Raw genomic sequence first — 12032 nt, 5'->3', positions numbered from 1 at the left:
GGAGACAATTCCAGGGCCTGCAGCTGGCCTGACTTCCTGCACCCCCTGCCCTGGTTTCCTGGCTCTGGCCCTTCCTGCCCAGAGGGGAAAGGATTCTGGCTCCAGGCACCTGGATCTCTTCCTTCTCTGTCTCTCCCTCCAGCCTTGGTTTGGGCTCCATCCCTGAATGGAGGGTTCCCTGGCTGGAAGTCTCTGCCCTGTTTTTGTTCCCTGCCCGGGGCCCACCTGGACTGCAGGTGCTCCAGCTGCACTTGCAGGTTCTCGCTCTGCTCCGTCTGCTCGTCCAGCGACCGCTGCAGCTTACGTGCCTGGTTGTGGGCCTCGTCCAGCTGGGTGGGGGGTGAGCAGGGTTGAGAGCATGAGGGTCACCCGGGGCTGGGCAAGGCTGGCCACCCACCCAGGGACAACCACTCCTACCGCTGTTCCCTGGGAAGGTGCTCCTCCCAGAGCGTTTGCTCCTTGAGGCCTAGGCTAAGGTTTACCTCTTCCAGAAAAGCACCCCTTTGGTTCCTCTCCATCCCCTTTGCCTCCTCTTGCACATCTACCCATCCTCCCAAGCCCTGCACTACTGATGCAGCCATCTACCTCCTATCCTTCTGTCCCCATCAGTCTGTCCATCTGACCATTCGTCCAGGGAGATATTCATCTGCCCGTGGAGACAGTCACCCATCACTCCCCATCCATTCATCTAATCAGCTGCCCATCCAGCATGCCTAGCCAGGCCTTCCTGCTCTCCCGGACACACCTATCTTCCCGTCAACCTGGCCTTTCTCCCTCTCCATTCGTTCTTCCACCCACTGACCCAGTCAGCTGTCCATCCGTTTGTCCACTGTCTACCCATCCAGCCATCATCTGTTCACACATCCATTGGAACCACCCACCCATCCGCCCGCCCTGCCTCTCTCTCCCATTCATCCATCCACTCATTCCTTCATCTATCGGTTCATCCATGCACACATCCATCTAGTCTTCTGTTCATTTTTCTTCCCATCTTCCCACCCACATGTCTATCCTGCCATCCATTCATCACACACCTACCCACTCTACCCTGGGCACCTCCTGAGAGCCAGGCTTGTGCCGGGCACCAGGGGCTGAGAATGGAGAGGCCAGGAGGGCCCTGTGGCCCCCCCACTCCTCCCTGGCTGAGGTCTGTGGCTGTCCCTGCCCCTCCGTGGTCCTCACCTCGTCCTCAGCTTGGGCCAGCTCCTTCTTGAGCTCCTCCACCCTCAGCCGCAGCTTCTTCACCTCGGCCTCGTGCTGCTCCACCCGCCGGTTGGCATGTGCCAGCTCTGCCACCTTCTCCTGGAACTGCTTCTTCAGCTTGCCATGCACATGCTTCAAGTCTGCCAGCTCCTGCAGGGCACAGGGATGGGGTGGGAGGGAGGGGGGATCAGTATCAGCCTGGGCGCCATGCCAGGGAGTCCCATGAGGTCAGGCAGTTCTAGGGATGCTGGGTGTCTCTCCTTCCCAGAATCTCTCCATCTGCTGTCTGAAATATCAGCATTAGAGGTTTGGCTGAGAAACCAGAGGCTGGAGGTGCCTTCTAGGGAGGTGAGAAGGCTGGGTGGGTGGAACCTGTGGCTCCAGTTTGGATATGTAACTTTCAGATGCTACTGGATCTGCCCTGGAGCTGCTGGAGCAGAACTGGGGTTTCTGGGGAAGGATGAGGTCTGGAGTCTTCAGGGGCATATACATGGCATTGAAAGCCCTGGGTTGGGAATGAGCTAGGCTGGGGAGTGGGTGGGTGTCTCAGAGCCCAGAGTGGTTGGGGAGAGGAAGGGCAGCCAGCAAAAGAGGTGCCCACTCCGGAGCTCTGTGAGTTCTCCAAGCCTCAGTTTCCATATCTGTAAAATGGGAATAGGCATTGCCTGCAGGTCTCTTGAGTCCATCCTTTTTGTTCCATCTCTACCGACTGCAACCTGGTCCAGGTCTCCTCCCTCTCTTGCTGCCCAGGGAACGTCAACTGCTTCCCCCCAGCCTGTATTCCCATCCTCTGTCCACACAGCCTGCTCACACTTTCCTCCCGCTTTAAACTCTCTCGAGGAGGCCCACCACTCCTGCCTCATCAACCACATCCCCTGCTCACTCCCCTCCAGCACACTGGCCTTGTTCCTCCAAAGCTCTGTGTCTCTTTCACCACGGACGTTTATTCACGTTAGTCCTAACTTCTCTCTATCCCCTCCCCTAAATCCACACACTACCAGTCAACAGCTGCTTTTCCTAGAGAACTCAGTTTATTTATTTATTATTATTTTTTTGACATGGAGTTTCTCTCTGTCATCCAGGTTGGGGTGCAGTGGTGCAATCTCAGCTCAGTGCAACCTCCGCCTCCTGGTTTCAAGAGATTCTCCTGCCTTAGCCACCCAAGTCGCTGGGATTACAGGCGCCTACCACAATGCTCAGCTAATTTTTGTATTTTTAGTAGAGCTGGGGTTTCGCCATGTTAGCCAGACTGGTCCCAAACTGCTGACCTCAGGTGATCCACCCGCCCCAGCCTCCCAAAGTGCTGAGATTACAGGTGTGTGCCACTGCGCCCAGCTGAGAACTCAGTTTAAAATGTCACTGCCTCTAGGAGATATTTCCAGGACTGTGGGCCTAAGCCAGGTCTCCTGGTATCCCCTCTTCTTGCTGGTGACCATGAAGCTGTGTGATTGGCACGAATGTGTGTGACAGAGAGAGCCACGTACACATCCCCCAAGTGAGCCTTCAGCTCCATGAGGGGGAGAGGGGAGGCCACATCTGTCTGCTCAGTGCTGTGTCCCTGGCACCTAGAGTGGAGCCTGGCACACAGTAAGTGCTCAATGAATGTGGCTACTATAATTACCAACTGGTCTAGCACACAAGGTGCTCAATACATGCAGGTACCATAATTATCACCAGGCCTGACACACAGTAGGGAGGCTAGGCTCTGGGAGGTGGTGGCCCCAGCACTGGTCACTCCACTCCTTGCCCCACCTTGTTCTTCTCGAAGAGCGCGGCCTGGCTGGCCCTCAGGTCACAGTCCAGTGCGCTGGCTGTCTGCCGCCGCCGCCGGGCCAGCGCCTCCTCCAGGTCCCCGACCTGTGCCCGCAGCTTCTTGTTCTCCCGCTCAAGGCCCAGTTTCTCTGTCTCTAGCCGCTCCCGGCGGCCCCACTCCGCGGCGTTTTCGGCCTGCAGCCGCTCCATCTGCAGCAGGGCAGGGCAGAGTGAGGACTCCCAGGGGAGGGGGCATGCAGGGCCTGAGCTGGATGCCCCCACCACCTCCTGGAGCCATTTTTGGCTCCAGGAAGCAGATCCAGCTGCACTGGCTATAATTAAGCTGGGCTCATTTCATGGTGTACAGGATGTGAGAGTGCTTCTGGCCTCTGTGTGGGAGAGAGGCCTGCCTCCTGCAGGTCAGGACACCCTTGGATGTGGCTGGCCCCTCTCAGAGCATAGGCCTGGCCTCTGCCCTTTTCCCAGTGACCCGCTGATGGAGGCAGGGCCCCAGGACCCCTAAACCCAAGTCCTCCTGGGTCCCATCCATGGCCTCACCTCGCCCCTCAGCTCGGCCATCTTCCGGTCCATGCTGGAGCGTGCGCCGAGCTCATCCTCCAGGTCCTCAGACATGCGGCCCAGCTCATCCTGGTGCGCCTCCTTCAGGATGCTGAGCTGCAAGGATAAGGCCCCACCTGGTCATGAGAACCACCAGGATACAGCCTGGAACCAGCTCCGGGGCTGGGCACCAGTGCAGGAGTGCTCAGCGCAGAGCCTGAGGCGGCACCCAAATGGGGCAGGCACCAAGTATTCCAAACAGACCTCGAATCTGACCACTTCCGCTCCTCCCAATGTCTCTCCTCCCCATTACTGTCTAGCCTCCCAGTGTCTACTCCTGGCCCTTCTCTGTCAACCCATTTTCCACAATAGCAGCCCAGAGGGAGCTTTTAACAAAGATGAATGCAATCATACCACCCTCCTCCCACAAAGCCTCTGATGGCTCCCAGGTGTCTTAGGGTAAAGTCCAGCTCCTCTCTACGCTCACAAAGCCCTGCACGATTGGGTGCCTACCTGCCACTCTCCCCTTAGTTCACTGTAGTCCAGGCACCATGGACTCCTTTCTACTCCTCAGACACACCAAGTTCCTGCCCACCACAGGGCCTTTGCACATGCGTGGAACATTCTTTCTGGGACACTTCATAGGACTGATTTTTCTTATTCTCAGGCCTTGACCTAAAGGCCCCCTCCTTAGGGATGCCTCCTCTGTCCACCTGGCTTGGAGGAGGGGCCTCCTCATCCCACTCCCCACTGGAAAGCTAGCCTGGGAGGACGGGGAGCTTGTGTGTCTGTCCACCTTTGTGTCGTTGTATGGCCTGGGCACAGGGCTGCCCTCAGTGTACAGTGAGTGATTCCAACACTGCTCTGCACACAGATGCATCAGAATTGCTTGGCATGCATTTAAGACAATAACATTTCTTGCGGTATACAGCAAACCCCAACAAACTGCTGCTCCCTGCAACACATGGAGGAGTTTTCAACACACAGTGTTGAGGGAGAGATGCCACATACAAAAGAGAACCTTTATAATTTTCTACTAAATTGTACATTTGTGTTTCATTTGCTTTTCTTCAAATGATTATACTTCATAATTTGAAAAGAATAAAAAACAGGGTCCTGGACCCAACCCTGAAAGGTGCTGATTCAGGAGGGCGGAGGTGAGGTCTGGGAATGTGTATTTTAGGAGATTTCCTAAGAGATTCTCATGTAAGACCAGTCTCAGTCCCCTCCAGGACACTTTCAGACTCTAAAGGTCTGTGATTCTCCCAACTGCTAGAAACCGACTGATCCAGTGCGGCGTTCCATGGGTGGCTGCGCCCTCTGGTGGCCACTGAGGCCTGCACAGGAGGCAGTCCTGGCAGCTCAGCCTGCTCTGAGCCCCTATACTGCAGTGGTGGATTCCCTTCTCTGTAGCCTCAGTTTCCCCATCTGTAAGGTGGGGACATGAGGACCCAGCTCCCTGGACTGCCATGAGGCTTCAGTGACACCCAGTACAGATAGGAACCCAGTGAACGCCACATCCAGACTCCTCCTCTTCATCTTGGTCTACAAGGCCCCCTCCTGCGGCCTCGCCTCTCACTTCCTGCTCTCCAGACACTTGGCCCTCCCTGTTTCCCGCACGTGCTGGGCTTGGTGCTGCCTCAGGACTTTTGCATCGCTGTGCCTTCTGCCAGGAACACTCGACCCTGTATCTTCTCAAGGACAGCTTCCTCTAGCCCCTTTAGGTCTTGCCTCAAATGCCACCTTCTTAGGCCTTTCCTGACTTACCACCCCATCTCTCTCATTGTTTTGACTCTTTCATAACTCATGAATCTGCCTGGTGACTGTTGGTCTCCCCTGCCCACAGCCCCCACAAAGTGAGCTCCTGAAGGCAGGGATCGTGCCTGCTCAACACTCAGAACAACTCAGAATTAAATAAATAAATAAGGCTAGGCACAGTGGCTCACACCTGTAATCCCAGCACTTTGGAGGCTGAGGCAGAAGGATCACTTGGGTTCAGGAGTTCGAGACCAGCCTGGCCAACATGGTGAAACCCTGTCTCTACTAAAAATACAAAAATTAGCCGGGCGTGGTTGTGGGCGCCTGTAATCCCAGCTATTCAGGAAGCTGAGGCATGAGAATCACTTGAACCTGGGAGGTGGAGGTTGCAGTGAGCTGAGATCATACCACTGCACTCCAGCCTAGGCGACAGAGTGAGGCTCTGTCTCAAAAAAAAAAAAAAAGAAAAGAAAAGAACGACTGTCAGATGAATTAATGAATGAATTCTCTCTTCTATTTCCACTACTGAAATTCAACAGTGTGATCCTGCCACCTCCAGGAAGCCCCTCTGGTCTCCAAGACTCACCTGCTTGAGCATCTCCTGCTTGGTCTTGCTCAGCTCCTCATACTTGATCTTCCACTGGCTGAGCTCCCCCTCCAGCTTCTCAATGTTCCTGCTCAATGCCAGTTTATCCCTAGGGAAGGGACAGACACAGGGGTGAGCCCACCAAGGCCCTCTGCTTGGAGTCCTCACCAAGGGTGGCCCTGCCGTGTACCCTCTGCACTTGTTGAGCCCAAGTCCAAAATCCTTGCCTTGGTATTCGGGCCCAGGCACCCTACGTGGCTACAAGCACCCTGGCTTTGCAGTTCTCATGGAACTGCATTCCCTATCCAAGTGCAAGTGCCCTGCTCACATTGCGGGGAGGTGGCTGGGGTTCCAGAGCACTGAGCATCCCCGGGCAAGAACCTCTCTCCTGCTGTACTCCAGGCTCATCTGAAAATGGCTCCAGGAGGTGGCAGCCCCAGCACTGGCCACTGCACTCCTTGCCCCACCTTGTTCTTCTCGAAGAGCTGTCAAAGACCACCCTGCTCCTGTCTGTTTTGTAGACTATGTTCCCTGCAAGGCTTGGTCTGAACACATGGTTCTGCAAATAGAAACACTGGAAAACACTGTCCAGTGACCCGGAGAGAGGGTCCTCTCCTGCCATCGTCACTGTGTGGGATCCCTAACCCATAACCGCCACCCTGCCTTGATCTTGAATGAGGCACTGTAGGTAACAAGCATGACGCCTGGCCCTGGCAGAGTAGGTGCTCACCAATGGCTGAGCTCAGCATCACCTTCCAGCACACTGCCCTTCACAACCCCACACCACACTGGCCTCTCTGAGAGTGGAAAACTCCATGCCTCCAACATGTGGTTCCCAGAGGGGACATCACCCTGTAGGAGGCATGTTGAAAACCCATGGGGACATTTTTGGCTATCCCAGTGATTAGGGGTCATTTAGTGGGTGGGGGCCAGGGTGCCTGACTCCCTGCAATGCCCTGGGCGTTCTGCCCATCAGGATGCATTCTGCATCCTACTGAATGCACGCACAGCCCACTGGACGTTGCTCGGGGTGGAGATGAGCTGAGCCTAGAGCCTCACTCTGATTTACATCGAAACAGAAAGTAATTTTTATACTAACATACGCTGAATTTTCTAGGAATGGAATCACTGTATAAACTAAGGGAAGACTGCACTTTCCTTTGTTTTTAGAGACAGGATCTGGCTCTGCATTCCAGAGACTGGAGTGCAGATCACAGCTCACTCCCTGGAACCGCACTCCCTACCCAAGGGCAAGTGCCCAGCTCATACTGTGGGGAGGGGGTCAAGGCTCCAGAGCACTGGGCATGTCTGGGCAAGTACCTCCCTCCCGCTCTACCCCAGGTTCATCTGTCAAAGACCACCCTGTTCCTGTCTGTTCACAGCTCACTGCAGCCCTGAACTCCTGGGCTCAAGTGATCCTGCCACCTCGAGCTCCCAAAGTACTGGGATTACAGGCATGAGCCACTGTGCCTGGCTGCACTTTTCTTTGTTCAGAACTTTACCAAAGGTTGTCCATCTCTCAAGAAACCTCATCATCACAGTGACACTACTTGTGTCTTTGAGTTGCTAACTCTGCACACCTGCATGAGCCGCCTTTGTAGCTGTCCTGCGAGGTGACTTAAATGCGCAGATACATGTAAGCCTTCAACACAGCCCCTGACTCAGCGCATGTGCTATGTGTTTGCTGTTGTAACTATCGTCACTATCATCCCATTTAAAGACACCCACTCTGACCACTTCATCATTTCTTCTGGAGGAGCTAGCCCAAGCCCTTCCATATCACAACATATGTATTTTAAGTTACTTTCAGGCTGGGTGCAGTGACTCATACTGTAATCCTAGCACTTTGGGAGGCCAAGGCAGGTGGACTGCCTGAGCTCAGGAGTTCAAGAGCAGCCTGGGCAACAAGGTGAAACTCTGTCTCTACTAAAAATACAAAAAATTAGCTGGGCGTGGTGGTGTGTGCCTGTAGTCCTAGCTACTCAGGAGGCTGATGCATGAGAATTGCTTGAATCAGGGAGACAGAGATTGTAGTGAGCCGAGATAGCTCCACTGTACTCCAGACTGGGCAACAGAATGAGACTCTGTCTCCAAAAAAAAAAAAGTTACTTTCACTTCTACTTTATATTTCAGTTAGTGCACTAGGTTGATTTTTTTGCTTGTTTGGCTTAAACAGTCAAAATTTATTCTCTCATATTTCTAGAGGCTAGAAGTCCAAGATCTAGTTGTTGGCAGGGCTGGTTCTCTGAGGGCTGTGAGAAAGAATCTGTTCCATGCCTCTCCCCCAGCTTCTGGCAGTTTGCTGGCCATCTTTGGTATTCCTTGACCAAAGATGCAACGATGTCCACAGAAGCACCATCCTGATCTCTGCCTACATCTTCACAGAGGCATTATACTGATTTTTTTTTGAGACAGTGTCTCTCTCTGTCACCTAGGCTGGAGGGTACTGGTGCAATCATACAATCACAGCTCCTTCAGCCTCGGTCTCCTAGGCTCGAGCGATCCTCCCGCCTCAGCCTTCCAAGTAGCTGGGACTACAGTGGCACAGCACCATTCCCAGCTAATTTTTTTTTTTTTTTTCTCTTTTTGTAGGCCGGGCACGATGGCTCATGCCTGTATTCCCAGCACTATGGGAAGCTTAGGTGGGTGGATTACCTGAGGTCGGGAGTTCGAGACCAGTCTGGCCAACATGGTAAAACTCTATCTGTACTAAAAATACAAAAATTAGCCAGGTCTGGTGGCACATGCCTGTAATCCCAGCTACTCGGGAGGCTGAGGCAAAAGAATCACTTGAACATGGTAGGCAGAGGTTACAGTGAGCTGAGACTGTGCTACTGTACTCCAGCCTGGGCGACAGAGTAAGGCTCTGTCTTTTTTTGTAGAGACAGGGTCTTGCTGTGTGGCCCAGGCTGGTCTCAAGCAATTCTCCTACCTTGGAATCCCAAAGTGCTAAGATTACAGGCATGAGTCACTGCACCTGGCCATTATATTGATTTTTTTAAAAAGGGGTACGTAGGTAGGTTATGCTATTGATGTATTTAATTTCTGGACAGAAAAACTGCAGAATATTCATTATCATCAAGCTCGTGCCCTCTAAACTGCCCTGATCAAGGTCACTGGTTACCTCCACATTCTAAATCCAACGGTCAGGGCTCAGCCCTGTTCTTACTGATCACTCTGTCCTCCGGGAAACCGTTTCTTGTGGTTCCCCTTCCCCAGCCCGGCTTCCTTCTCTTGTCTCCTCTGCTGTTTCCCCTTCCTCTAACAGACCTCTAAACTTGGCACTTCAGGGCTGGATCCTCTGACCTATTCCCTATCCATACTCACTCCTTGGCCCTTGGCCAGGCTCATGGTTTTTTTGTCTTTTTTTTTTTGATACAGAATCTTGCTCTGTTGCCCAGGCTGGAGTGCAGTGGCACAATTCTGGCTCACTGCAACCTCCACCTCCCGGCTTCAAGCAATTCTTCTGCCTCAGCCTCCTGAGTAGCTGGTATTACAGGTGCCTGCCACCATGCCTGGCTAACTTTTGCATTTTTAGTAGAAATGGGGTTTTACCACGTTGGTCAGGCGGGTCTCGAACTCCTGACCTCAAGCGATCTGCCCACCTCAGCCTCCCAAAGTGCTGGGATTACAGGCGTGAGCCACCGCACCCAGCCCAGCTCATGGCTTTCAATATCATCTCTTCACTGGTGACTCTTGCATTTTTACCTCCAGCACAGGCCCGTCTCATGAACTCCAGACTCATTCACTTCCCCAGCTGCCTCCTTGCCATCTCAAACTCACAGGTACAAAACCAAGGTCCCAGCTGCAACCTACCAACTTCCCTGTCTCCATTCCCTGCTTTTACCCTGTCCACAGCCCTCTCCCCCAGCTAGAAAGTAAGTTTCAGGAAGGCAAGGGCTTCTGTCTTATTTATGGCTGTACCCTCAGAGCTGCGCACAGTGCCTGGTCCAGAACAGGTGCCCAGTAACATATTATTTGAATGAATAAATAAAAACTTGCATTGAGTCCTCGTGTGGAACACCACTGTCTACAGTTCCAAGACACAGCCTAAACACTACCTGTCATCTTCGCGAGTCTAATGTTCTGTCATTCTGAGGGTGCTCACCTGGCCCTGCCCCTGCCCCCTCCTGCCTCCCACGACTCACTCTCGCTCCTTGAGCAGCACCTTCTGGGACTCATCCAGTCGTAGCCGCAGGGCAGTCAACTTGGAGGCCTCCTCCTCCATGGTAGCTGTGTCCTCCCAGGGCAGCCGGCTCCGCTCCTGGCGGCCTGAGCTGCCCCGTGGGCCCCCGGCCCCCACGCTGCGTGCGTCCCAGCAGTCCTCAGACTCCTCTGGCATGCTCTTCAGCAGGCTCTCCACCAGCTCCAGTTCCTGTGGGGACCAAGGTGGAGGCTGGAGCAGTGGCCGCCAAGCCAGGCCCTGGGTCTGAGATCAGCTTGATGGGTAATCTTGGGCAAGTCACACAGTGTCTTTGGGCCTCAGTTTCCTCTTCTGCTGCCTGCCTCTCCAGCTCTGGAGAAGGAAGACACGCCCGGCTCTGGGCCTCTCCCTTCACCTCCTGGAGCTGCAGAGTGTCAGCCGCCATGGTTCCCTGTATCCTAGAAGATTCCCCAGGAGAGGTGGTGAGCTCCCTGTCACTGGAAGTATGCAAACCTATAGTGGGGCACTGATGGGAACAAATGTTGAAGCAGGAATTCCTGTCATGGCTTAAGCCTAGATTCCTTCCAAAGGAAATCCAGCTCTAAGATCCTGTTTTTTTAGGGGCAAACAGTAAGGCATGGGGAGACTGGTGACCTGGGCAAGCAGTGCCTGTGAAGAGAGCCAGCTGTCAGACAGGAAGCAGTGAGAAATTATGAACCCAGGGCCGAGACCCCTTCCTCCCTGCCATCCTCCCCTTCTTCTTTGCCCCTGCCATCCCCAAGGCCTGTCTCTGACACAAAGCCACAAGGACCAGAGCCCCTGTTCCAGCTTCTCCCACAGCCTTTCCAGATGAGTCCGGGCCAACCTCTTCCCGGCCCGGCCCTCGGTTTCTCTAGCTGGACTGGAGTGGTGGTCCTGAGGACTCCCCGAGGAGTGAGAGCTACTCTTCTGTATCTCAGATTATCCAGGTGGGAGTGGCAACTGGTTCAAAGCCCCGTTTTATGAATGGGGAACAGGGAGAGATAGGACTTGTTCTGGGCCACAGCATGAAGAGGCTGGGCTGGAGGACAGACTGCAAGCCTAGGGCTCCTGCGACTGCCCACAGCCCTCTGGCCTGTGACGGACAACTGAAGCAAGGATAGGACAGGAACAGCATTGTGCACAGTGAATACCACCTCCAAACACCAGGTCGCCCCAGGAAGGAGGGGACTTCAGCCACAGGAGGCAGCAGTGCCCGAGCTAGCCTACGGGGTGGAGGGGGCTGGGCAGGAGAGAGGAGCGGGCAGTCTTATCCGGAAGAGTTGGCCTGTCCGGGGACTGAGCTGGGGAGCTGAGCTTGGACCCTGCCCCTAGGTGGTTTTCTGGTAACAGCCCTGCTGGCTCAGGAGAGGGTGCCCTCTGCAGCAGTATAATCATATTTCACTGCAACCTCGACCTCCTGGGCTCAAGGGATCCTCCTGCCACAGTCACAGCCTCCCAAGTAGCTGGTACTCCAGGTATGAGTCACGTCGTCCTGCCCTCCTGGCACTTTTCACAGCTAATTCCTACTCATCATTCTAGACTCAGCTTGAATGTGACCTCTTCCAGGAAAGCTTCTGTGAGGCCTGCGTCAGGGACCTCCTCTGTGATCCCAGTGCCCTGATTTCCCCCACCGCTCAGCTCTGATTGAATCAATGGATTCAGCTCTGCTAGGAATCAGCTAACTTCCAGGCAAGCTGCTGGATCCCTCTCCTGCTCAAAGGGGATGATTCCTTGGTTCTGTTGACTTATCAGGCATGGGAGTGGAGGGATCACAGAACTTGGGATTCTCCACCCTGAGGTCTCCGGAAGGAAGATGATGTGAGGCCCGCAAGGGTAGAACCCGACCCGGAGAAGTGAAACCTCCAGGAGGCCAGGCCTTTACTAGCTTGTTTCTGAGCCCAGCAGCTCAGGCCAATCGGCCCCGCCCACTTCGAGACTGGGGCGCGAACGCCCCGCCCGTGCCGCGCACCTGGCTGCTTGGCGGCCTCTCGGATCCGATGTCACGCACTG

The 12032-nt window shown here is 54.4% G+C and overlaps 1 protein-coding gene across 1 annotated transcript in view; it reads right to left on the bottom strand.

Moving 5' to 3' along the window:
- Positions 1-12032, bottom strand: part of CCDC102A (coiled-coil domain containing 102A) — a 28415-nt gene that overhangs the window by 3338 nt on the left and 13045 nt on the right. Inside the window, exons 6-12 of the mRNA XM_011938878.1 lie at positions 11992-12029; positions 10006-10232; positions 5858-5966; positions 3514-3630; positions 2956-3165; positions 1183-1353; positions 226-329 (exon numbers count right to left, since the gene is read on the bottom strand). Of these exons, the coding sequence (XP_011794268.1) occupies positions 226-329; positions 1183-1353; positions 2956-3165; positions 3514-3630; positions 5858-5966; positions 10006-10232; positions 11992-12029 (976 nt within the window). The remainder of the gene's footprint in view (positions 1-225; positions 330-1182; positions 1354-2955; positions 3166-3513; positions 3631-5857; positions 5967-10005; positions 10233-11991; positions 12030-12032) is intronic.

Source organism: Colobus angolensis, unplaced genomic scaffold, assembly GCF_000951035.1.
Source record: "Colobus angolensis palliatus isolate OR3802 unplaced genomic scaffold, Cang.pa_1.0 Scaffold178, whole genome shotgun sequence".
In the NCBI taxonomy this organism is placed as follows: domain Eukaryota; kingdom Metazoa; phylum Chordata; class Mammalia; order Primates; family Cercopithecidae; genus Colobus; species Colobus angolensis.
Note: the sequence above shows the minus strand (reverse complement) of the source record. Positions and strands in the feature narration are given on the sequence as shown.